We start from the raw sequence: 27988 nt of genomic DNA on the forward strand, positions 1-27988 counted from the left end.
TGTCCAGAGTGTGTACCAGACATAGTCTATGTGTCCAGAGTGTGTATCAGACATAGTCTATGTGTCCAGAGTGTGTATCAGACATAGTCTATGTAGCCAGAGTGTGTACTGTATCAGACATAGTCTATGTGTCCAGAGTGTGTATCAGACATAGTCTATGTGTCCAGAGTGTGTACCAGACATAGTCTATGTGGCCAGAGTGTGCTGAGGAGACAGATTTGACAGGAATGAAATTTTAAATGTTTATTGAGTTTTGTCTAAACAAACAAATAAAAATAAACATTCTTAAACAAATTCTTAAGTGAACATTCAATGCAGAGGAAACTAAGAGCTGATAGCATTATATACAGTTTGCTTAGAAAAGCAGCAGCCAGCATGAAGACAGGACCAGCATGAAGACAGGACCAGCACGTCTGGCTGGGGGGGCAATCGCAGATCTGGGGGTGGGGGGGATCGGGGCAATCGCAGAGCTGGGTGGGGGAAGGAGTTCCAGATGGAAGAGGCATGAAGTTCTTTAGGGGCATTCTAAATAAGTGGAGGGTTCTTTAGGGGCATTCTAAGTGGGGGGGGGGGGGGGGGGCATGCTTTGGTAGGCTGCAGAAAGAGTCCAGGCAGCTCCTGTCCCCGTTGGGCTGGAGTCATCACTGATCTGGAATCAGGCCAGAATCAGGTCAGCGGCATCACTGGACCCTCACCGGCACACACCAGATCCAGGACCCGGATCAGCACCAGCCAAGATCCACCCCAGCCCTAGCACCTGATCCACCCCAGCCCAGCCCTGGCACCAGATCTACCCCAGCCCTGGCACCAGATCTACCCCAGCCCAGCCCTGGCACCAGATCTACCCCAGCCCTGGCACCAGATCTACCCCAGCCCTGGCACCAGATCTACCCCAGCCCTGCCCTGGCACCAGATCTACCCCAGCCCTGGCACCAGATCCACTGGTGAAGACTGTCCACTGTTGTAAAATACCATGAGTACAATCTTATTCAGTGTTAGGTTATCTACAAAGCAAGTGTTTATCGCATGTACTGGCCATGTGTGTGTGTGTGTGTGTGTGTATGTGTTGTTGGATAAGTGGTAGCTTCATCGGTCAGCCCAGGATTGATACCCAAACTTGCAGTTCCATATCACTTTGGATAAAAGTGCGTCGGTTAAATACCAGTCAACTTTAACTTTGTGTGTGTGTGTGTGTGTTATGTGTGTGTGTGTGTGTGTGTGTGTGTTATGTGAGTATCCAATGACACCATCCTGTCCCTTGTGAGCTGATAAGGCATTGTACACAAGAACCCTGTCATTGTCATCATCATAATTATCGCCATGGCAATAGACAATACAAGAGATGACGTCATAATGCTCAGTTCCTCATTCAGTGCAAAATTATAATAAACCCAACAAATAAATAAAGTATCTACCAGCTTCTACCTGAACTATAGGGCGCTTTACAAGCTAACTTGGGCCCACTAATACCTACTACTTAGGCATACTAGAAATGTAAAAGACTCAATGATACAGATCGATGTGTGAGTGTGTGTGTGTGTGTTTGTATATGTGTGTGTGTGTGTGTGTGTGTGTGTGTGTGTGTGTGTGGCGTAGTGACCCTCACAGGCTGAGGTCGATGAGGATGTGTTCGTAGATCTGTGTGCTGCCCTTGAAGCTGGAGGCGAACAGGAAGTCTCGGCGGTCAGTGGAGACGGCGGTGAAGGAGCGCGGTGCCTGGATGTAGGCCTCCTTGAAGCGCCGGAAGGTTCCGCCGTCGGCGTCCCAGACGTAGATGCGTGAGAAGGTGTAGTCGCTGCCGAGCGCCAGGTAGTGGCGGCGCTTGAAGCTGAAGGGCTGCAGGATCATGGCCCCGCGCGACGGCAGCGCCTGCACCTCCGAGAAGTGCTTAGGCGCCGTCCAGCGCAGCACCTTGGAGTCGCCGATGTAGCGCGTCATGGCCAGGAAGAGCGCCTCGTCCACGCGGAACGCCTTCACCGCCACCACGTCCTCCATGTTGGGGATCTCCCCCTGCAGCATGAAGCGCTGCGACGCACGATTCCACTGGTAGATGACCGGTACCTGGACAGTTGCCACAGGAGTCACACACACGCGCACACACACACACACACACACATTCATACACAGATTGAATCCTCAATAACATACGCTGAAAGGCTTAAATTCTTAAATTAATTATGTCAAACGCCCCAAAGCATTTCATATGCTTCAGTCAATTTAAAACTCCACAGTATGAAAGACGCTTTGCATTCCTTTCCACTTGTAAAGGAGAATTCCGGTGTGATTTTGACCTAAAGTGTGTTAAAACATGATAACGAGTGTGAACGTATGTCTCATAGCTCACCTCGGCTTGTCCCCTGCACTCAGAAATCTGGCGCTAGTTAGCCAATGCTACCAACACAGTGTTTCGTTGTTTCGCCTCGGGCATCGGCCTAGCCATGCAAATAAATCACTGTTTTACACCATTTACGAGGCTCAAAGTATTCCGAGGGCCTTGACATTTAAAACGAGACATAGAGAACTTTGAAAAAGCACTGGTAGTTTATTTACAAGACGATTTATACAGACAGTACCTTAAGGAATTTTACCGTTCGACGCCATCTTGAATTTAGTCACAATAAGTCGAGCGACGAGTACGAACGAACAGGTATGATAAGGGATCAGGTTCCAAAAATAATTCTGTGAAAATGCATGGATTCCAGTTGCTGCTACGGAAGCATCTTGTAAATAAACTACCAGAGTTTTGCTGCTGCTACGGAAGCAACTGAATCCATGCATTTCCACTGAATTATTTTTAGAATCTGAGTGCTTTTTCAAAGTTCTCTATGTCTCGTTTTAAATGTCAAGGCCCTCGGAAGTCTGCCAATGAAGTATGGAGCTACGTTGAGCCTCATAAATGGTGTAAAACAATGATTTATTTGCATGGCTAGGCCGATGCCCGAGGCACCAAAACGAAACACTGTGTTAGTAGCATTGACTAACTAGCGCCAGATTTCTGAGTGCGAGGTGAGCTATGAGACATACGTTCACACTCGGTATCATGTTTCAACACACTTTAGGTCAATATCACACCGAACTTCTCCTTTAAACACATGTGCAGCGGAAGGGTGCTTTAGAGAGGAGTTTGTGTTCAGGTAAGCTGTGATGTGGTTGCTCCAGGGGTACCTGTGATCGGCTGGCGAGGATCAGGTGGGCCTTCCCGTCCAGGTCGACAAACTCGGCGTCCGTGTCGCGGAACCACTCGTGGAGGGACTGGTGGGAGTAGAACCCTTTATCGTTCCAGCGGTACAGCGTGGATAGGCCTGCCTTGGAGCTGTCGGCGATGACGAAGAACCAGTCCCCTGCCACCTGGAACGCCTCGATGTCGTTGGGCTTGGAGATCTTGGACACCTCGATGTCCTGGAACTTCACAAAACGACTCTGGTCCTCGTCGAACTTGTAGATGTGTGAGCCACCGAAGAGCTGCGCCACGATGACAAACACCTGGTCCTGGATGATCACCGACTTACAGCCCACGATAGACTGGCCTGCAGGGGGCAGTTAGCTTCAACAATTAACTAGGGGGCAGCTAGCTCTGCTTCAACAGTGACTAGGGGGCAGCTAGCTCTGCTTCAACAGTGTGTCTAGGGGGCAGTTAGCTCTGCTTCAACAGTGACTAGGGGGCAGTTAGCTCTGCTTCAACAGTGTGTCTAGGGGGCAGCTAGCTCTGCTTCAACAGTGACTAGGGGGCAGTTAGCTCTGCTTCAACAGTGACTAGGGGGCAGTTAGCTCTGCTTCAACAGTGACTAGGGGGCAGTTAGCTCTGCTTCAACAATTAACTAGGGGGCAGTTAGCTCTGCTTCAACAGTGTGTCAGCTTTCATCTGCACAATTAACTGACCTATATCTGGTGTTCACATTTCTCTTTCTGTTTCCTTGTATGTCTTATAACAGTGTTCTCAACCTTTTTTCAGTGATGTACCCCCTGTGAAATATTTTTTCAGCCAAGTACCCCCTAACCAGCGCACAAGAATTAACACTACGCTTCAACCACGACTCCATCGTTTGAGTTTTGACAGTAATTGACAGGTGATGGTGGGTGGCATGTGACGGGTTGGGTCAAACCATCCTGGTATGGAGGTGACGCTGGGTTTTTAGGATAATGAAATTGAATAGCCTACTGAAATATAAAATTCATTTTATGAACATATATTTTCCTGGACATATATTTGCATGGATTCTACTTTTTAAATATATGTATATTTTAACTATTCATGTATTAGTACTAGCATTGATTTTTAAAGAATTAAAATATAAAAAGCATATTATAAAAATTATTATATTTTGACATGTATCTCACCACAGCAAGCTCATAGCTCTACATGCATTTCATGTGTGTGTAGGGCAGACTGTCCTGAATCTGGTAATATCATTGCCATGGTGCAGGGATTCTCTGGGGCTGAGCAATTTACAGACATACTGTATGTGGTAAATGCCTTTTTTTATTTAGTGATTAAAAATGACCTTTCTGCGCTACATATGTGTGACAGAACTGATCTGACCTGACTTGACCCGAGTTTAGCTGTGTTCCTATGGTGTCTGCACCTATGATTCTCACTTTTTACTGCATTGCCATGAACAAAGTAAAGGCAAAAAAGGTGTTTCTTTGTCAAACAAATTGGGATGCAATGTAAGCCTTGAATTGGATGCCATACAGGAATTTGCTAGGATCTCAAAACCGGATTATGAACATTCTTTGCCATAGAGAAACACACAATAGCGTTGTATTATAAACATGCTTTGCCACAAAAACAGACAAAAACGTGAGGTCATCGAGCTAAATGAAGTTATTATTTAGCTGTCACTTCATCTGTTTTATAACCCAGAAGGATGTACTTGGTATCAAATGATAGCTCTGTGTCACCTCTTTCATCTGACATGCATGGCATATCTATGCGATCACAGGTCCGGGAGTAATTCAAAAGAGAGTAATGGGTGTGCAGCGTTGGTTTTTGTACATGACGTTATTATTTTGCAGTCACTTCGTCTGTTTTTATAAGCCAGAAGGATCGATATACATAGTACCAATGGATAGCCCCGTGTCTCCTCTTTCATCTGATATGCTTGCCATATCAATGCATTCATGGGTTCGCGAGTAATTCAAACAAGAGTAATGGGTGCGTAGGTGAACGCAGAGTATAGACTGTAAATATGATGCAATTTGATTTAATTTCATGATTTTTTTTATTTTCATACTTTAACGTACAGACAAGTGCGTGGTCTCGTTGGAAAGCTCCACTTCTGCTCTGTCACGCATTTATCTCGCTGCGATGAACAGTTGCGGAGCAATGTAACAGAGAAGAAAGGGTTTGTTTTTTGACGCACTTTGCGTTAATGGGGTTCTAAGGGTTCAAATCTCACGTACCCCCTGGAGTGCCTTCACGTCCCCCCAGGGGTACGCGTACCCCCATTTGAGAACCACTGTCTTATAACATACTAGACTCTAAAGTTTTAATCTACGCCTTGGGACCTTTCATTGAAACCTTGAGGGCCCAGGGCAGGTATAAATCTATATGACCAAACATGATCTAACCTACCTGAGAAGTTGTAGCAGAGCCTTTCTAATGAGGAGACAACACTTAAAGAATCTCCCATAGAAATGTATGGGGTTAGTTCGTAACGCAAACATGGCAGCCCGACACACATTCTGCCCCTTCCTCCGCCAAAAGTTGACTTGTGAATACATCGGACCAACCGTGGTACGATGTGAATACATCGGGCCAATCGTGGTATGATGTGAATACATTGTGCCAATCATGTGTTGTGATGTTGCAGCTGGAGCGAGGTTGGTGTCGTGAAGCCTTGCGCACGTGCAGTTCTGCCAGAATGCTGTGATGTTGTGTTAGCTCCTGATGCTAGCCTACCTGTGATGTTGTCTTAGCTCTAGCCTACCTGTGATGTTGTCGTAGTGCCTGATGCTAGCCTACCTGTGATGTTGTCATAGCTCTAGCCTACCTGTGATGTTGTCGTAGCTCCTGATGCTAGCCTACCTGTGATGTTGTCCTAGCTCCTGATGCTAGCCTACCTGTGATGTTGTGTTGGAACCTCTAGCCCTACCTGTGATGTTGTCCTAGCTCCTGATGCTAGCCTACCTGTGATGTTGTCCTAGCTCCTGATGCTAGCCTACCTGTGATGTTGTCCTAGCTCCTGATGCTAGCCTACCTGTGATGTTGTGTTGGAACCTCTAGCCTACCTGTGATGTTGTCCTAGCTCCTGATGCTAGCCTACCTGTGATGTTGTCATAGCTCTAGCCTACCTGTGATGTTGTCCTAGCTCTAGCCTACCTGTGATGTTGTCCTAGCTCCTGATGCTAGCCTACCTGTGATGTTGTCCTAGCTCCTGATGCTAGCCTACCTGTGATGTTGTCATAGCTCTAGCCTACCTGTGATGTTGTCGTAGCTCCTGATGCTAGCATACCTGTGGTGTTGTCGTAGCTCCTGATGCTAGCCTACCTGTGATGTTGTGTTGGAATCTCTAGCCTACCTGTGATGTTGTCCTAGCTCCTGATGCTAGCCTACCTGTGATGTTGTCCTAGCTCTAGCCTACCTGTGATGTTGTCTTAGCTCCTGATGCTAGCCTACCTGTGATGTTGTCCTAGCTCTAGCCTACCTGTGATGTTGTCGTAGCTCCTGAAGAACATCTCAATGTGATCCCACTGCAGCACCATGCAGCTCTCGGTGTTGGGCGCAGCGATGGCCACATACACATCGTTCTTGAAGGAGAAGGTGTCCACAGACAGAGACTCTGAGGTCACAGACTGGTGGAGGACAAAGTCTGCACACAGAACATGTGATTGGTTAGCACATAGCCATGTCAATTGGAACAGAACATGTGATTGGTTAGCACATAACCATGTCAATTGGAACAGAACATGTGATTGGTTAGCACATAGCCATGTCAATTGGAACAGAACATGTGATTGGTTAGCACATAACCACAGGGACGTGCACAGGGGTGCTCAGGTTGCCCGGGCAACTGCCCATATGGCCTTCTCGACTCACGTTGCCCTTCCGAGGGCTCATTCACTTCCATTCGGGCACCGAAAGTGAAAGTCAATAGGGGAAGGGCAAACTCTGTTTACGTGGCTTCAGCGCTGCACGCGACCGGCACCTGAGCTGAGCCTGCATGAGCGGCAGAAGGAGATTGTCGTGAAACCACGTTGTCGGAAAAAGTGAGTTTGTGATGTATAACAAACGAACGATCATCATCAAGTTTTATGAAATGAATTCAAATCTTCATAAATCCAGGCTGAGTTTGCCACGTTTAGCCTAAATAATCAGACAGATAGCTCGCAGACAAGCAGCCCGTTACCACATAGCCAGTTTTGGTAGGCATTAGGCCAGGGGTAGGCAAACTGCGGCCCACGCACCAAGCACTTTCATCCGGCCCGCCGAGCATTTAATTTGGTTATCAGGCTGCTCGCTATTTTTTTCCTGTGACAGAGACGACATTGGTTAGCTTTACAGCAAACTGCTTTTCACTCTTAGAGAACGTTTACAATGTCAAAACATCATGTTAAATAGAGATGGTAGACCTACTCTTATCTCCTTTGCAGCAGAACTAACTTGAACATTATGCTACTAGCCTACTGTGCGGCCCGCCGGCCAATTTTCAAAACCCAATGTGGCCCTTGAGCCAAAATGTTTGCCCACCCCTGCATTAGGCAAACTAAAGCTAGCCTACATGTATGCTGATAGAAACTTTCTGTGATAAAGATGACATGACACTGTGTAAGCGAATTGATTAATTAATCAGACTCGTATTTTAGCCTACTAATGGCAATGTTTCATAATTACATTACATTGAAGATGAGGAGCAGTCACAAGCCTCCAGAACATGTGAGGAAAATGTGGACCAGGAGGAGGCACAGAGGGCAGGTAGGCCTAAGTGATGATCACCAAATATGAGATGAGAGGACCATGCTAGAAAGTACAGGGTTAAAGAGCTGCATGCTAAATAATTGTAATCTAAAAAAACATAGGCTATCATTTCAAAGATCTTGCCTGAGCAGAACATAAATACTAGGGCTGTCAATCGATTAAAAAAATTAATCTAATTAATTACATACTCTATATATATATATATATATATTACATTACATTTTACATTTGGCTGACGCATTTTTAACCAAAGCGACTAACAACATGGTAAACAGTTTAAGTTTTAGAGCAATTCTCAACAATATTAGGACAATTTAAAAAACATAAGAATAAGTACAGTAAGAATAAGTGCATCAGTGAGTGCTGTTTTTAACAGTTACGTGTCCGTTTAAGACGGCTGGTGAGTGCTAGGATCAGCAAGACTTGTTGTAAGTGTTGCTATGAGAGGAGATGTTCTCTAAAGAGCTGGGTCTTCAGGAGTTTTTTGAAAATGGAGAGGGATGTCCCTGCCCTTGTAGGAACTGGCAGTGTGTTCCACCAACGAGGAACAACAGATGAGAAAAGTTTGGATTGGCCTGAGCGTACCGGAGGTAGAGCTAGACGTCGTTCGTCTGAGGAGCGCAGTGGTCTGGAGGTAGCGTATGTCTGTATGAAGGCATTCAAGTAGGTGGGAGCAGAACCGGAGACTACTTTGTAGGCAAGCGTTAGAGCCTTGAATTTGATGCAGGCCGCCATAGGTAGCCAATGTAGCTGGATGAGTAGCGGGGTAACATGTGCCCTCTTGGGTTGGTTGTAGACCAGGCGCGCCGCCGCGTTCTGGATCATCATATATATATATATATATACATAATCTAAATTAATCGCATATATAATTTTTGCTGTGAAAGTATTTTAAATATTTAAATTCAAATTAATCATTGAATAATCAGCATTAGTGACATTAAAGTTCAAAAACTCTTTTATTATTATTTTCACTTTTTCAAATAATGGCCATAATAATCTATCATATGACCTAATATGCTGAGGAAATAAATTCAAAAGTGCTTCGGGAAGAATTTTTTTTTTTCACATACAAGGCATTTCAGGCCACAGATATAACCTAGGGGACACAATGAAAATAAATTAACACTCCCTCAATGTCAACACTTGCAGACATTGCAAAGGACTTTATTTTCAACATTTTATTTAGTTTTAGTTTTTTAGGGTTTTAAAAGTAAATGTTCCAATCAATGATCCAGGCAGCACGTTTTCTTCTCTCTCCTTCATTTTACAGTCTAAATTTTACTGACTAGAACGGCTCGGGGTCAAAGGTCATACGGAATCGATTAATCTGCACTAATTTTTTTAATCAGTTATTTTTTCTCAAATTAATTAATCGAAATTAATCAGTTATTTTGACAGCCCTAATAAATAGCACTAGTGGGCATTATAATAATGATAATGGCAATAACAATAATATGTAATTGGTCAGATGATGAGCCCACATTTGGAGAAACCTATCAGTGACTTGATAGGATATTGATAGGGATATTGATGTTGGTGATTTTCATGACTCAAGTCATGTTATTAGTTAAGGTGATTGAGTGCTGTATTTCAGTGTTTTACGTCTATATATATAGAAGTGTATATATATTTTAATAAAGACCCTGTTATTCTCAGTCCTTCATATAGCCCGTGATTTTTTTTTGGGGGGGGGGGTGCCCTTTTTTCAGGTCAGAGCAACTGCCCCTCAAAATTCCTGTGCACGTCCCTGCATAACCATGTCAATTGGAACAGAACATGTGATTGGTTAGCACATAACCATGTCAATTGGAACAGAACATGTGATTGGTTAGCACATAACCATGTCAATTGGAACAGAACATGTGATTGTTTAACACATAAATATGTCAATTGGAACCATGCCATGGAATGTCAATTGCATTCAGTAAATTCCCTTACATACACACATACAGTGCAAACGCAAAGTCCCTTTCCCTCCTAGACCCTTTCAAGTTGTTCATATTTTGTTATGTTTCAGACTCATCTTTAGATGCATTCAGGTACTTTTTTTCTAATAAATCTACACAGAATACTCCAATACTAAGTTGTAGAAGCATCTCAAGGATCATTGATGGAGGTAGGATGCAGCAGAGCTCAATTGCAAGCGTCATAGCAAAGGGTCTAAATACTAATGTACATGGAATATGTCAGTCTTTTATTGTTACATTTTTAATTTACAAAACACTCCAAACACCTGCTTTTTTGTGGCGTATTGGACTATTATGTGTAGATTCATGAGGGAAAGAAATTAAGTGAATACGTGTGGAAACTTTGAGAGGGTCTGAAAACGTTCTGGTTGCACTGTACACGCACACACACACACACACCTGTGGACATGCACTCGTTGTGCATGCTGGCCATGTCGTTGAGCCTCTTGCCCTTCATGTCCTCGGGTCCAGCGCAGAAGATGTCCGAGACGGTGGCGTTGGTCCCCCGCACCCACTGCATCAGCCACTTGGCACGGCAGTCGCACTCAAATGCATTGCCACGCAGGTCCCTGCCACAGGGGGGCGCCACACACACAACACATCAGCACTCAGGGGTCAAGCAGAAACACTCAGCACACAGTTCAGCCTTTACAATTACATTAATTTATTTAGCAGTGCTCATGCAGAGTGTAGGGGCAGTAGTGTGTGGATGTAGGGGCAGTAGTGTGTGGATGTAGGGGCAGTAGTGTAGGGGCAGTAGTGTGTGGATGTAGGGGCAGTAGTGTAGGGGAAGTAGTGTAGGGGCAGTAGTGTGTGGATGTAGGGGCAGTAGTGTAGGGGCAGTAGTGTGTGGAATAGTGTAGTGTTGTGTTTATGTGTTGGGTTGTTTATGAGGTGCTTGTGTGTTGGGTTATTTATGAGGTGTGCTTGTGTGTTGGGTTGTTTATGAGGTGTGTGTGTGTGTTGGGTTGTTTATGAGGTGTGTGTGTGTGTTGGGTGGTTTATGAGGTGCTTGTGTGTTGGGTTATTTATGAGGTGTGTTTGTGTGTTGGGTTGTTTATGAGGTGTGTTTGTGTGTTGGGTTGTTTATGAGGTGTGTGTTTGTGTGTTGGGTTATTTGTGAGGTGTGCTTGTGTGTTGGGTTGTTTATGAGGTGTGTGTTGGGTTGTTTATGAGGTGTGTTTGTGTGTTGGGTTGTTTATGAGGTGCTTGTGTGTTGGGTTATTTATGAGGTGTGCTTGTGTGTTGGGTTGTTTATGAGGTGCTTGTCTGTTGGACTTACAGCTCGATCAGAGAGTCCAGGTCGCTGAACAGATCCCTGGGCAAAGCCTTGATATTGTTGTTTGCAAGCGACCTGAGGGAGGACAGAGGATTCCAGTCAGCTCCATAGAAACAGACCGATTGATTGACAGTTAGTTCCATAGAAACAGACCGATTGATTGACAGTTAGCTCCATAGAAACAGACCGATTGATTGACAGAGGAAACACCCGCGCACAAATACATACACACAAGTGGATGAGGTCTCTAAGTCCTCTGAAGGCATAATGGAATGCACACACACACACACATATACACACACACACACACACACACACACAGATGGATAAGGCATCTCAGTCCTCTGAAGGCATAATGGGACGTACACACACACACACACACATACACACACACACTTTTCTCAACCCAAACGCTGGGTTATTTTCTGTTACCCAGTTTGTTGGGTTGATAGTTTGGGACAGTGCCCCTCCTCTCTCCCACCTGACGCGGAGTAGACTACCCAGCACCTGGGTGACTTTAACACAGCTGCATAGTTATTTGAGAGTTCGAGAAAAAAAAATCGTTATTCTTCCAACCGTCCAGTCCAGCAGCTGTCAGCATGCAATGGAAATCAGGCGATTTCGTAAGGTATGTATCTTTAACTTTTTTTTTATCCAGACGGATTTTAAAAGTCCACCCAGAGACGTACCCTTCGTGCTATGAATGGATATTCTGCCTGCCAATTTCGTTCAGCCTCAAGCACGTTAGCCAACATTAACTTACAATTACTGTTAATGTTAAATATACACAAAGACAGACTCAAAAAAACATAGTTCTTTGTTCACTGGGTATGAACTGCTGACAGAAACAAAACGAACTAAAATGAGCATACCAACAGCTGGTAGGTTAACATTAGTCTAGCACTAGCCTATAACTCAGTGCTGGGCTCCACCACTATTTAACCAGTGGTTGGGTTGAAATTGGGTTGTTTTTAACCCAATGTTTTTTAGAGTGCAGGTGGATGAGATGAGATCTCTCAGGCCTCTGAAGGCATAACAGGTCGTACTCACACACACACACACACACACTCACATACACTCACAGGTGGGTGAGGTCTCTCAGGCCTCTGAAAGCGAAGCGGGATGCCATCTCCAGTTTGTTGTTCTCGATGAACCTGCAGAAGGAACAGAGTAGAACCACTCTGTGAAGAGAACTCAAGTGTACGTATAGAAGAACCTGCAGAAGCAACAGAGCAGAACTCAAGTGTCCACAGGTACAGCTGGAGGTCATGGATGGCCCTTTTCCACTGTGGGGTAAAACCCTGGTGTCTGGGGTAAAACTCCAGTGTCTGGGGGTAAAACCCTGGTGTCTGGGGTAAAACTCCAGTGTCTGGGGGTAAAACCCTGGTGTCTGGGGGTAAAACCCTGGTGTCTGGGGTAAAGCCCTGGTGTCAGGGAGGCCGGACCGGGGCCGCAGGCCAGACGGGCTCAGGACGGCCCTGGAGTAGGGAACGGCCGAATCGGGGCTGAACCAGGACTTCTGGAATGGAATGTGATGCAACAATAAAACCGGAGAAAAACAGACGGTAGCATTTGTTTAAGGTTGCCTAGCAACAAAAGTGACTTTGCTTATTATTTGTGAAGAAAAACTAAAAGCTTTGCAAAAGAATTAAGGATACGGCTTCTTACAATTTTATAACTTGTAAAAATGTCCTTGTGATTAAGTAAGGGATAATGTATAGAACGCCGGTCATTATTGGGAAAATAAGTCCCGACAGGGCGAACCGGACCCCGACGCGCGGCGTTCTATACATTATCCCGCTTATTACATGGCCACTTGCCAAAACGAAACAATAAACTCCCCACGATGACTAGGGCTGAACGATTTATTGCATTTGCGATAATATCGCGATATGATGAAACGCGATTTTCAAACCGCAAAGCCTGCGATTCGTAATATGTGACGTCACTAAAATGCATTTATACTTGCGCTTGCCGATGCGCCACCGACTCTTCACACTGACCACTGAAGAAGCAAAAAACGTAAACAAGAGGACCAGCTAACAGTGTCAAGAAAGGTCTGATCAGTAGAGCTACTTTGGTTAAAAATAAACCTCTTCATTACCTTTTGCTCGAACCTGCCATGTCCCTGGTTCTAGTTCATAATTCCCCTGTGCTGCTACTCTTGCTGGTAACTTCGTTCACTTGTCCAGCTGACGATTAACCCTTAAAGGAATACGCCACCCCTAGGTGAAATTGGGTCTCTCCCCACAGTCCCTAGAGTTGGATGAGTGAGCCAAAGCGTTTTATAGCCAACCCAGCCATTGTCCTAATCTAGAAACGGCCTGGTTAGCTTTAGCTTAGCGTAGTCGCTGTAATCCGGCGCTGCCAGCTAGCATGTCGTTGCAAAAGTGAATCAAATAACTCAAGATTTTTTATAATTATTTCTCGTAACCTGTATATTCACATCGAGTACAAATATCAAAGCAAATTAACACGAAGGGATTTACTAGACCAATTTAGATTTGGAACTATTTTCGGGCATAGCACCGGCAAAGCACCGCTGCCAGGCGCAAAGACATCACGCAGCATCTGTAAACCCTCAACTTCCGGCAATACACCAGCATGACTACCAAGTTCTCTGCTACTAGGCTGACACTGACAGGTGGGCTTTCTCTAAGAGTTCTAATGCCGATGAATATGGAAGATTACACAATAGACGAAGATGATGACTTCGACTACCAAGATCCAAGACCCTACCTTTTCGAACCTGAGTTCACTGAAGAGGAGTTGCGAGCTTTGGATCTGTGAAGAGAGGACGTTGCGACTGGTCAAGGCGAGTCGGATGAGCGAACGAGAGCAAACACGAACAGGTGGTGTGAGTGTGGAGTGTGCCAACCCATGCCGACTGACAGGTAACGATAAAAGGTAAAGTCGTCATATTGTCAATAGGGTGAAACGGCAGCCTAATGAAGTTATACAATAAAACTGGAAGCGACAATGTGAGTCAGACTAACGTTTCAGTTATAACGTTAGCAACGTATAACCTAAAGAAGGATAGAAATTATACTTACAGGCATGGATGATGAACACTGTTCTGCCTCTGTACTGAAAATGGATGGGACGGCCGTATCCTTCAGATGTAACAGCATTTTTCTCGTAGCATAGGCCTACTGCATTTTCTCTTTGTAGTCCTCCGGTTTGAAATGCTCCTCGCAAACACGATACTGATTGATTTTATCCACTGGAGTTGTTGCAGGAATGCCGAGGGCAGCAAGCCAAAGATTTCTTCGTTCCACTGGGTTTGGAATTCTGTGAAACATTATGTTCGTGTCCTCTGCTTGTTACCGCAGCCCTTCACACAGCAAGTAGCCATTTTTCCCCAGTAGATGTGAAACCAAAGTCCTTCGGTGAAACTAACTTCAAAATACTAACACTGGTGTATTGCGTGAAGTTGAGGGTTTTCAGATGCTGCGTGATGTCTTTGCGCCTGGCAGCGGTGCTTTGCCGGTGCTATGCCTGAAAATAGTTACAAATCTAAATTGGTCTAGTAAATCCCTTCGTGTTAATTTGCATTGACATTTGTACTCGATGTGAATGTACAGGTTACGAGAAATAATTATAAAAAATCTTGAGTTATTTGATTCACTTTTGCAACGACATGCTAGCTGGCAGCGCCGGATTACAGCAACTACGCTAAGCTAAAGCTAACCGGGCCGTTTCTAGATTAGGACAATGGCTGGGTCGGCTATAAAACGCTTTGGCTCACTCATCCAACTCTAGGGACTGCGGGGAGAGACCCAATTTCACCTAGGGGTGGCGTATTCCTTTAAAGGAGTACCGTCACACCGGTGTGACGGGAATGTTGAGAAATGAACGTTCTAAAGAATATCTGGGTTCATTGAATTCAACATAGAATTTTAGAACCTTCAATTGTTGCAGAACTTAGAATGTTCAAAAATCTACACCTTTAAGGGTTAAAACTCCACGACTGTTTAGGCTGCACAGCAGCCATTCACCTGTGCACTGGGGACTTTGTTTACTGGAGTACAGTGACAGTGGGGGCATTTGCGATATCCAAGGGGGTTGGCGGCACAAACATTTCATCTCACAGGTAATGAATTGATGCATAATGTTATCTGCAAGTAGTTGACACAGCTAACCACCAAAAACCCAGCTGTTCTAACATTAGCTTACCAGCTAAGGCTCTAGGCTACATACATGCTGCTAACTGCTGATAACTTTGCCTGTTTAAAGAGTTTTGTCTCCGCGATTGGCTTTGTTGTGATATGAACAAACTAGTTAATTTGCATGCATGCATATTGCGCTGCGGTGTTGATGATGCTAACCTTTAGTTAACACCGAGCCGAACGGTCATTCGGCCGCATTTATTTGCGCTACAACAATCTACAGTAGTTTGTTCCGATTCACGTGCAAGTAGCCTACAGAGGAGAGGAGCGGGTCTGTGTGTGTGTGTGTATGGAGAGCACAGGACAAGGAGAAGCCGTGTCAGTGCCACTACATGTAGACCTATTTGTTAGCTAACGAAAGAAGATCATATCTACATGAAATGGAAACAAAATAGAAACGTATCAGAATTTAAATGTTTACAAGGCTGGAAGTTCAACAAATATAGGTCTACTAATGTGATTCAAATAGTTAAATAAAAAATATTTCATTCATCAATCTTATTCAATGACCTAATGCCATAACATAGGCCTGGGCTCCAGGAAAGAACAGTTTATGTTTAACTTATCTAATTTTGTGTTGGTCATACTATAGAATAATATATTGCTTGTCTTTGTTGAATAAGACAGAAGATAAAGAGCTTAAAAATAATCGCATATCGCATCGCAATCGCAATATTGGTGAGAAAAATCGCAATTAGATTTTTTTCCAAAATCGTTCACCCCTAACGATGACTTTAGCCTACATAGCCTAGCCTATTTGTTACCGTTCATCGTGGCATTTGCTGAAACAAATAGTTTGCAACAATACAAGCTGAACTTGAATCAAACATTCTTTAGAACACAGCGGATCAACCGTCTGCTTTCACTTTTGAATGAAGTTCCAGTCCTTGCATAGTGATATGAAAGACCTGAAGTAAAAGCACAAACTCTGTTACCATTGACAGCGGTCATTATATTTTTTCAGAGGTCCTTTCCTCGGAAATAATGACCGCTAGAACTTCGGGAAATCCCATTCAAGTCAATGGAGCGTTCTACTTGTTTTGTGAAGAGCCGTGTAATAAAGTCCACTAACGGCCAATGGCAACACTTGTGATGAGTACAGTTCACTAATGGCCAATAGTGATGAGTACAGTCCACTAACGGCCAATAGCAACACTAGTGATGAGTACAGTCCACTAACGGCCAATAGCAACACTTGTGATGAGTACAGTCCACTAACGGCCAATAGCAACACTTGTGATGAGTACAGTCCACTAATGGCCAATAGCAACACTTGTGATGAGTACAGTCCACTAATACAGTCCACTAACGGCCAATAGTGATGAGTACAGTCCACTAATGGCCAATAGCAACACTAGTGATGAGTACAGTCCACTAACGGCCAATAATAAAGAGGATCCAGGGGTGCTATGCTCTGGTAGCTTAGATTCCACCTGTTACTGGACTCAGGCACGTTGACAGTGATGTGGACACTGTATCAGCAATGTGCAGTATATTACTGTGTCTGTGTGTGTGTGTGTGTGTGTGTGTGTGTGTGTGTGTGTGTGTGTGTGTGTGTGTGTGTGTGTCTGTGTGTGTGTCAGTGTGTGTGTCAGTGTGTGTGTGTGTGTGTTGTGTAAAGCTACAACAACAGCGACAGCAACAACACTGGACTGGTTTAAAACTACAGGGAAAGCTTGCTTGCCTTCCTACTGCAGATCATGCTGTCTCTCACTCAATACTCAAAAACTGATGAAGACATAGTGACTTTTGCAGCCAAAGCCAGATTACAAGTTCTTCCAACTAGACTCAATCTTTCTCTTTGGTACCCTAACACATTCTCTTCCCACTGTTTGCACCATGATAGTCAGATAATTATTGAATCCCTATCTCATGTTCTGAATGGCTGCTGTGTGTATAAGGGAATGTACTTTGCCAGACATGACAGAATTGTTGACTTACTAGTTGAACACATAATTCCATATGCTTCACCATGCAAAATCTACAAGAATGTATGTGTCTCATCTTGCATGTTCAAACTCTGTAATAGTGGAAATAATGTGTTTTCAAATGTTGCTGCAAAAAAGCCAGATATTGTTGTTGTTGATGAGGACTGCAGAGAAGTAACCATTCTTGAAGTAGGCTGTGCATTTGACTACAGTGTGTGTGTGTGTGTGTGCATGTGCGTGTGAGTTACTCACAGGTACTCCAAGTGAGGAAGACCAGCAAAGGCATCATCTCGTATGGTGGTGAGGGCATTAGAGTTCAGCAATCTGCAGGACACACACACACACACACAAAACACACACACACACACCACACACACACACACACAAATACACATACACACAAGCGCACATGCACGCACCGCACGACAAGCACACACACACACACAGTACAGTAAGGTCATGTGCTTAGGTAATATTGGTTTGAGTTTCACATTTACATTTGCGAGCAGGACACTTTTCAAGAGTATAATTTATCCAGCCAATATGCAGACTCAGAGCAGGGGCAGCAATCTGCAGGACACACACACACACACACACACACACAACACACAACACACACACACACTCACTCACACTCACAGAGAGAGACTCAGATGAGTGCAGCTCAGAGCAGGGGCTGAAGAACACATCAGGGTCAAATTAGAATCAGATCAGAGCCGGGTTAGAGTCAGATTAGAGGTGTAATTGGGATTATTTATATGATGCTCTAGTCAGATTAGAGGTGTAATTGGGATTATTTATACCTGTATGATGCTTCAGTCAGATTAGAGGTGTAATTGGGATTATTTATACCTGTATGATGCTTCAGTCAGATTAGAGGTGTAATTGGGATTATTTATATGATGCTCTAGTCAGATTAGAGGTGTAATTAGTTAGTTAGTCTGCTTAGTCTGTCTGCCTCTCCACCCTCTCCATGTTTGAGTACTGACTACCCACTACTGCTTTACTACTGTTTTACCACAGCCTAATGTTTTTACTACCGCTTTCCTGCTACACTGTTTTTCATGTTTTTCATGCTATATTAGCACACATGATCGATCAATGGCTTCTGCTACAATTATACTGAATGGCTGTAACCCTATTACCTCAACCTGTTTCTGCACTGACGTAGTTTTTATAGTTTTTTATATTACCTTGTCTACATTATATTATACTTTGCTCTCCTATTTGTCCATATTATTTATGCTGGTCTCTAGACCTTATTATTGCACTGTTGGACTAATGCTGGACTACTTGTTGCACCTTCACCATGACACTCACTCTCCGAGCACCTTACCGTGCACACTTAACTTAAGGACTATTGTTGGACTACTTTTTGCACCTTCACCAGGACACTTACTCTCTTGAGCACCTTACCATGCACACATAACTAAGGGACTCCTGTTGGACTACTTTTTTGGCACCTTCACTCTCACTCTCTTGAGCACCTTACCATACACACAGAACTACTGTTGGACTACTTTGCACCTTCACCAGGATACTCACTCTCTTGAGCACCTCACTTTGCACACAGAACTACAGGCCCTGTCATTACAAGCGTCTCATACTTGACCACCCTTAAGCACACTGTTTCTTTTACATTTAATTTATATAGTATTTTTAGTTTTGTTAGCTTTCTTATCTCCTACTGTCTCTATTGTACAGTGGTGTTTGGTTATATGTTTATACTTATACTTATATTTACCATTTGCTGTAAGTGCATGTTGTGTGTGATGTCTGTATGCTACTGAGACCCCCTGAATTTCCCCTTGGGGATCAATAAAGTATTTATCTATCTATCTTTATCTATCTATCTATCTATCTAATTGGGATTATTTATATGATGCTCTAGTCAGATTAGAGGTGTAATTGGGATTATTTATATGATGCTCTAGTCAGATTAGAGGTGTAATTGGGATTATTTATATGATGCTCTAGTCAGCCGAGGCTGTGGAGCTGACTTGGTGAAGAAAACAATCAAATAAGAAGCCAAAGAAGAGAATAAAAAGAATAGAAACGCTGCACCATCTGTGGGACTTAAAAGCCTTCATGTGCGTCTGTGTGTGTGTGTGTGTGTGTGTGCACCATCATGTGTGTCTGATGCCAGAGGAGAGATAACATCTTGTTTAAAAGCCTTCAGCTTTCCCAAAGGCTGTGAGGAGGGATAATATTATTATAATATTATTAGATCCTATTTCGCTCTATTTATACTTTTAAGGGGATTGTCCAGCTACTATGTCCACTGTGTATTGACCTGCATAAACTCTTTGTGGGGAAAAGCTCATTTTCATCTGAATCAATAGCAGCGTAAAACAGGCAACCTGAGCAACGCATTACTGTCGGACGGGTGAGGTCCACCTCCTCATCCCCACAACCACACCTCATCAGGGCCACATCAGGGCCTCATTAGGGCCACATCAGGGCCGCATTAGGACCGCATTAGGGCCACATTATTGCCACATCAGGGCTACATTAGGGCCGCATCAAGACGGGGGAGGTCCATCTCCTCATCACCACAACCACACCTCATCTCTGACCTACTGTAAGTACTGGTCAACTCACATCGACAGCTCACACATGACCTGACCTCTACCATCGTAGCCTGGGTAAACCAGCTGAAGGTATGTTTTGCTGGTATAGGTCAACCATCATAGGATGGTCAAACAAGTTGGTTAACAAGCTGGTCAACCAGCAAACCTGGTCAGGTTGTTTTTTCCTGCAGGGCAGTCTGTTAATGAGAGTCTTTCACAGCGGGCTGAGCTGTAGTCTGTTAGTGAGAGTCTTTCACAGCGGGCTGAGCTGTAGTCTGTTAGTGAGAGTCTTTCACAGCGGGCTGAGCTGTGTTAGCCCTCTATCTAAGATAATAACATCTCTCTCTTTCTCTCTCTCTCTCAGACACTCTCACACACACACTTTCTCTCTCTCTCTCAGACACACTCACACACACACTTTCTCTCTCTCTCTCTCAGACACACTCACACACACTTTTTCTCTCTCTCTCTCAGACACACTCACACACACACTTTTTCTCTCTCTCACTCACTTAAGCTTTTCTGACTTCTTGTATCTCTCTTCCCATATCAGGCTAACACCAGTTTGTTAGTCTTTCATACTGAGGTAAGCTGTGTTAGTTAGAGTCTTTCACACTAGGTGAGCTGTTAGTTAATACTTCACACTGGGTTGAGATGTGTACTGTAGTTAGTTCATCTTTCACACTGAGTTGAGCTGTGTTAGTTAGTGTCTTTCACACTGAGTTGAGCTGTGTTAGTCTTTCACACTGAGTTGAGCTGTGTTAGTTAGTCTTTCACACTGAGTTGAGCTGTGTTAGTTAGTCTTTCACACTGAGTTGAGCTGTGTTAGTCTTTCACACTGAGTTGAGCTGTGTTAGTCTTTCACACTGAGTTGAGCTGTGTTGTTAGTTAGAGGTGCTTCACGTGAGATGTATCAGTATCAGCCAGCAAAACATGGTGATCTGCTCTGTCTGTGTTATTGGAGTCGATTGATATGCACTCTCTCGCTTGAACTCTCTCTTTCTCTCTCTCTCTTTCTGTGTGGGTGTGTGTTTTCACTTACAGCAGCTGCAGAGAGGGCATGTGCGCGAACATCGACTCTTTGACCTCGGTGAAGGTGGCGTTGACGATGCTCCTGAGGAGAGAGGGCACGCAGACAAGGCAAGAGTGACCACATTACATTAGCGCACCACACGCCCAGCCTCGTCGTACCGCACAACAGCAAACCCAAATACACTCTTTATACCTATTCGCAATCACAACGCACCATACGCGTAGCCTATGCATATGTCTCTTACGACGGTGAATACAGAGGCAATTTCTATCATTATCTGATAGCCTTTCGCTGTCTTACAGAAACATCTCTGGAGAGGTCCGCTCTCACAGGACTAGCCTGCTTTAATTAGGAGCTTGTTGTTTACTCACAGTGAATTGATGTCGTTTGGACTGATCCGCGGGACATAGTTGGATCCGACACAAATAATGGACTCCTTCGAGCAGGTGCATGTCGACGGACACCTAAAAACCCGTTTCAAATCGGCTGGCGAGCACAGGCACAAAATCAACACGCTTGTGAAAGCGCAGCGTCTAGCGGAGGACAGCATCGCGTCTGCCGGGTGGGCATATGTGTGTGTCGGGGAGAGAGCGTTTCAGCCAGCCGTCGAGTATCCGCCCAAAGCCATGAAATGCTGCACTGAAGTCCTGACATCAGCAAATCAGCCGCAGTTCTCTTCGGCCGATTTCATTATTTATTTACGCGTCGGAGAACAACGATTGCTGGGCTACACAGTCGATTGCCGATTCGCTCAGGACGAAGTGGTGATTCACACGCATCTAAGCTCAGGGGAATAACTTAGTTTTTAATTGCTGATAAAATAGCCAGTTTTTACAATAATCATATTACACAGTTGGGTAAATGAAACAGAACCACAAATAATTATAGCCTACATTTAATCATGATAGCCTATTGGTCACTTCATGTTTGTCTTATAGATTAATCAGCTACAAACATTCTCTGACTGAAATCATGAGAGAGATGTGCGTGATTATGCCATGGTTAACCAGTGCTGATTCAGACCTCCATGGGGCCTAGGCAAAATCCTGCTAAGGGGCCCTCCTGCCTCAACTCTGAGGCCCAAAATATAACCATTTTTTACAGTCACACCTGACACCTCAGTGCTCCCAATACAACCATCCCGCCCCATTTTGTATGTCTAAGAAGTTACCAAATATAGTGTTTTGCCCCATAAAGGGTTCTAATAGGGAAATATATTGTGATTATTCTATGGTTAAAGAGAAACTATGCAGTATTGGCAATTTCTTCGCTGTTTTTCTCGGTTTTTGCGTCTTTTCACTGGCTCTGTCATGACGAATGTCTGAGAAACACTGCTACCTTTTTCTAGCCGGTGCCTGGCGTGTATGTGTATTTAAATGCAGTAACGCAATTCGTTACAGTCGTTACTTCCTGACACTGATGCCGCCGGCCCAAAGTTGCCAGGGTTTTTTTTCCCGCTCACAGACGCTTGGGGGAAGCGAGACGGCCACCATTCAACCTGAAAAAAGTCATATAACCATTCCAATGACTCCGAAGCTGTTACGTTAAGGTAAATTAAGGTAAATTAAGCTAAAAAAAAACTGCATAGTCCGCCTTTAACTGTCAATCTGGAGGTGTGTGTGATTATGCTATGTCAATCTGGAGGTGTGTGTGATTATGCTAGAGTATGTTGAACTGCTGACCTGAGAACAGAGCATTTCAGGACCCTGGACAGGGACCCAGACTTTGGAGATATATGGCTTCTATGGCGTGAAGAAGGAGCTATCTAAAGAAGTCATCTTACATCTGCGTCATGAGCGGACGGCTTTAACTGGAGCCGTAATCTCCATCTTTCGGCTTCTCTACTCCCCACACACCCCCGACACACCTTTCGGGGGTCCATTGACAGGTGATTTGTCATTGTGAGGAGTTTATTTTTCCCTGTGAGGAGAATAATGACAACCCTTAGCAAGACTAGAAATGCAGTATACGTTTGCCCTGACGGTCTGCCAGCGTTGTGTAGGCCCCCGACCAGGGGTGTAGTGGTCAAATAAGAGGTGGATAGACTCTAATAAGAGGTGGATAGACTCTATTTCTGACATTTCAGAGGTGGATAAAGTGCGTTTACTTGCGTTTAGCCTCCACTACATCCCTGCCCCCGACTCCTCAGAGACAGTGTTCTAGATGAGAGAGACAGTGTTCTAGATGAGAGGAGGGTCCTTTACACACAGAGACAGTGTTCTAGATGAGAGGAGGGCGGGTCCTTTACACTCAGACAGTGTTCTAGATGAGAGGAGGGTCCTTTACACTCAGAGACAGTGTACTAGATGAGAGAGACAGTGTTCTAGATGAGAGGAGGGCGGGTCCTTTACACTCAGACAGTGTTCTAGATGAGAGGAGGGTCCTTTACACTCAGAGACAGTGTACTAGATGAGAGAGACAGTGTTCTAGATGAGAGGAGGGCGGGTCCTTTACAAAGGAGGAAATAAGTGTCTTGTTGCCTCCACACTAAGTTATACAACTAGAACTAGAGCAGCACTGGACTGGTCATTTAGATTAGACACCATCATATACACAGCACTGGACTCATTTAGATTAGACACCATCATACACAATAACACTGGACTCATTTAGATTAGACACCATCATACACAGCACTGGACTCATTTAGATTAGACACCATCATACACAGCACTGGACTGGTCATTTAGATTAGACACCATCATACACAGCACTGGACTCATTTAGATTAGACACCATCATACACAACACTGGACTCATTTAGATTAGACACCATCATACACAGCACTGGACTGGTCATTTAGATTAGACACCATCATACACCATTTACAGGTCACAGGGAAATCAATGATCTGAAGTAGCTCAACCCTGGAATTGTTAAGGGTAAGATATTCTCTTGAGCTACATCTGCTCTGAGGGTGTAGTTCCCACATGGAAACAGAAGTGTTGTGTGTGGCCGCAGGGTAAATTGATGCGGAAACAGATGAAAGTGAGAGAGAGATTTAAAGAGTGACACAGCTGTGGTCGATGTGGAGGAAAGAGAAGAACATCCCGGAACACTTCGGTTCTGCTAACTGCCGCATCAGGGCATCGTCAGCAACAACTACAGGCAGAGAGAGAGAGGGAGAGAGAGAAGGAGAGAGAGAGAGAGACAGAGGGAGAGAGAGAGATGCTGAGAGAGACAGAGAGAGAGGGAGAGAAAGAGGGAGAGAGAGAGAGATGCCGAGAGAGACAGGGAGAGAGAGAGAAAGACAGAGAGGGAGAGAAAGAGAGAGAGCGAAAGTGAGGGAGGGAGTGAAAAAGGAGAAAGACAGAAAAAGAGAGAGAGAGAGAGAGCTAGAGAAGTACAGTACAGTAATCTCACAGTAAGACCGAATGAATAAGAAAAGAGGCAGTTATAGAGAGAGAGAGGAAGAGAGAGAGAGAGAGGAAGAGAAAGGAAGAGGGGATACTCTCCCTCCTCCCCACCATCATTCTCTCTCTCCTCCTCTCCTCTCTTTCTCTCCCTCCTCTCTCATTCGCTCTGTCCTTCTCTTCTCAACATACCCACCTCCACACACAGAAAGTGCTGTATGTGTGTGTGTGTGTGTGTGTTCAGGCTTGTGCTGTGTATGTGTTCAGGCTTGTGCTGTGTGTTTTCAGGCTTGTGTGTGTTGCGGCTTGTGAAAGAGAGCGGTGTGTGTGTGTGTGTGTGTGTGTGTGTTCAGGCTTCTGTTGTCTGTGTTCAGGCTTGTGTGTGTGTGTGTTGAGGCTTGTGAGAGAGAGCACTGTGTGTGTTGAGGCTTGTGTGTGTGTGTGTTGAGGCTTGTGAAAGAGAGCACTGTGTGTGTTGAGGCTTGTGAAAGAGAGCACTGTGTGTGTTGAGGCTTGTGTGTGTGTGTGTGTGTGTGTGTGTGTGTGTGTGTGTGTGTGTGTGTGTGTGTGTGTGTGTGTGTGTGTGTGTGTGATTAAGGATAAGCTGCGTGTTTGGGACTGTTTGCAGATGTTCACTTTCCCACAACGTCCAGGCTGCACAGGTGGGGCTTGTGTGTGTGTGTGTGTTACAGGTGGGGCTTGTGTGTGTGTGTGTGTGTGTGTGTGTGTGTGTTACAGGTGGGGCTTGTGTGTGTGTGTGTGTTACAGGTGGGGCTTGTGTGTGTGTGTTACAGGTGGGGCTTGTGTGTGTGTGTGTGTTACAGGTGGGGCTTGTGTGTGTGTGTGTGTGTGTGTTACAGGTGGGGCTTGTGTGTGTGTGTGTGTGTGTGTGTTACAGGTGGGGCTTGTGTGTGTGTGTGTTACAGGTGGGGCTTGTGTGTGTGTGTGTGTGTGTGTGTGTGTGTGTGTGTGTGTGTGTGTGTGTGTGTGTGTGTGTGTTACAGGTGGGGCTTGTGTGTGTGTGTGTGTTACAGGTGGGGCTTGTGTGTGTGTGTGTTACAGCTGTAAGATACGTTCCCTCTTTTGGTGCTATGTATGATGTGTGTGTGTGTGTGTGTCTGTTACAGGTGGGGCTTGTGTGTGTGTGTGTGTCTATTACAGGTGGGGCTTGTGTGTGTGTGTTACAGCTGTAAGATACCTTCCCTCTTTTGGTGCGGTGTATGATGTATGTGTGTGTGTGTGTGTTTGTGTGTGTGTCTGTTACAGGTGGGGCTTGTGTGTGTGTGTGTCTGTGTGTGTGTGTGTGTGTCTGTTACAGGTGGGGCTTGTGTGTGTGTGTGTTACAGCTGTAAGATAGGTTCCCTCTTTTGGTGCAGTGTATGATGTGTGTGTGTGTGTGTATGTGTCTGTTACAGCTGTAAGATAGGTTCCCTCTTTTGGTGCGGTGTATGATGTGTGTGTGTGTTAGTTGTGTGTGTGTGTGTGTGTGTGTGTTTGTTGTGTGTGCGTGTGTGTGTGTGTGATTGCCTGGCCTAACTGCATCAGCATGGCTGTATAATATAGTGAATGAATAGCTGAGCCCAGTGGAGAGGACTGTGTGGAGATATTGAATTTCATCACTCTGAGCGCTTCCACATACTGGAGTCATCTTACAGCTCAGATCTAATCAGATACACACAGGCACGTCCACAGCCACACTACAAGTCCCAGAATGCAGCAGATCTAATCAGATACACACAGGCACGTCCACAGCCGCACTACAAGTCCCAGAATGCAGCAGATCTAATCAGATACACACAGGCACGTCCACAGCCGCACTACAAGTCCCAGAATGCAGCAGATCTAATCAGATGCACACAGGCACGTCCACAGCCGCACTACAAGTCCCAGAATGCAGCAGATCTAATCAGATACACACAGGCACGTCCACAGCCACACTACAAGTCCCAGAATGCAGCTGGACCAAAGATAAGCACTGAAGAACTGAAGACAATAAGGCAATGTGATCATTTGTTTTCCCAGTGATTAGGGATTTATTTAGACATATAACATAAATGTTATTCCAATCTGCTCAATAAGTGCAAAAGTTAATGATAAACAGAAAATGCTTTGCTTTCGACAGAGATCACTCACACCACACAGAGATCACTCACACAGGGATCACTCACAACACACAGGGATCACTCACACAGGAATCACTCACATAACACAGGGATCACTCACATCACACAGGAATCACTCACACAAGGATCACTCACAAAGGGATCACTCACAACACACAGAGATCACTCACACAGGGATCACTCACAACACACAGAGATCACTCACAACACACAGAGATCACTCACACAGGGATCACTCACAACACACAGAGATCACTCACACAGGGATCACTCACAACACACAGAGATCACTCACAACACACAGAGATCACTCACACAGGGATCACTCACACAGAGATCACTCACACAGAGATCACTCACAACACACAGGGATCACTCACAACACACAGAGATCACTCACACAGGGATCACTCACAAAACACAGAGATCACTCACAACACACAGAGATCACTCACACAGGGATCACTCACACAGAGATCACTCACACAGTGATCACTCACACAGGGATCACTCACAACACACAGAGATCACTCACACAGGAATCACTCACACAGAATTATAATAATCATGACCAGAAAAGAACAATCAGCCATGATGTAATCATAAATCAGCCATGATGGAATCATACATCTGGCTACATGCTAGTAGTGTCTCAGTGAGACAGACACACTTTACACCAGACAGATAGACTTTATAAACAATATGTAGTGGATCAGCAGCACATCTGAACCAGGTAGCCAGGCTGACCCAGATGAGTATAGAGTCCAAGGAACCTGCAGTGCGGTGTGTGCGTGTGTGTGTGGTGTGGTGTGGTGTGTGTGTGTGTGGTGTGTGCGTGTGTGTGTGTGTGGTGTGTGTGTGGTGTGGTGTGTGTGGGTGGTGTGGTGTGGTGTGGTGTGTGTGGTGTGGTGTGTGTGTGTGTGGTGTGGTGTGGTGTGTGTGTGTGTGGGGGTGTGTGTGTGTGTGTGTGTGGTGTGGTGTGGTGTGGGTGGTGTGGTGTGTGTGCGGTGTGTTTGTGTGTGTGTGTGTGGGTGGTGTGTGTATGTGTGTGTGTGTGCATGTCTGTATGTATGTGTGTATGGTGTGGTGTGGTGTGGTGTGGTGTGCGTGTGAATGTCTGTATGTATGTGTGTGTGGTGTGGTGTGGTGTGGTGTGTGTGTGTGTGTGTATGTGTGTATAGTGTATATGTGTGTGTGTGTGGTGTATGTGTGTGTGTGTGTGTGTGTATGTATGTGTGTGTGTGTGCATGTCTGTATATATGTGTGTGTGTGTGAGTGTGTGTGCGATGTGTGTGTGTGCGATGTGTGTGTGTGCGATGTGTGTGTGTGAGTGTGCATGTCGGTGTGTGCGATGTGTGTGTGTGAGTGTGTGTGCGATGTGTGTGTGTGCGGTGTGTGTGTATGTGTGTGTGTGAGTGTGCATGTCGGTGTGTGCGATGTGTGAGTGTGTGTGCGATGTGTGTGTGTGCGGTGTGTGTGTATGTGTGTGTGTGAGTGTGCATGTCGGTGTGTGCGATGTGTGTGTGTGAGTGTGTGTGCGATGTGTGTGTGCATGTGTGTGCGTGGTGTGTGTGTGTGTGCGATGTGTGTGTGCGATGTGTGTGTGTGTGTGTGTATGTGTGTGTGTGAGTGTGCATGTCGGTG

The 27988-nt window shown here is 45.0% G+C and overlaps 2 protein-coding genes across 2 annotated transcripts in view; both read right to left on the minus strand.

Annotated features, from left to right (window-relative positions):
* Window positions 1-1602: 1602 nt before the first annotated feature.
* On the minus strand, window positions 1603-21417 carry lgi2a (leucine-rich repeat LGI family, member 2a). The gene is made up of 9 exons (XM_076289552.1): window positions 21239-21417; window positions 20877-20948; window positions 17517-17588; window positions 12250-12321; window positions 11171-11242; window positions 10288-10457; window positions 6648-6812; window positions 3166-3527; window positions 1603-2061 (listed from the first exon to the last, which is right to left on the minus strand). The coding sequence occupies exons 1-9, from the start codon at window positions 21415-21417 to the stop codon at window positions 1603-1605; spliced, it is 1623 nt and encodes a 540-aa protein (XP_076145667.1).
* A 4809-nt stretch (window positions 21418-26226) lies between these two features.
* sepsecs (Sep (O-phosphoserine) tRNA:Sec (selenocysteine) tRNA synthase) overlaps window positions 26227-27988 on the minus strand; it is a 23590-nt gene continuing 21828 nt past the window's right edge. Inside the window, exon 11 of the mRNA XM_076288441.1 lies at window positions 26227-27988. This exon is cut by the window's right edge and continues 426 nt beyond it. The gene's annotated coding sequence lies outside the window, so the exon portion shown is untranslated.

Source organism: Alosa pseudoharengus, unplaced genomic scaffold (genome assembly GCF_046254945.1).
Source record: "Alosa pseudoharengus isolate Yale_2024_CS ecotype anadromous, Long Island Sound unplaced genomic scaffold, YU_APseudo_1.1 YU_APseudo_1.1_scf_17, whole genome shotgun sequence".
Classification (NCBI taxonomy): Eukaryota; Metazoa; Chordata; class Actinopteri; order Clupeiformes; family Clupeidae; genus Alosa; species Alosa pseudoharengus.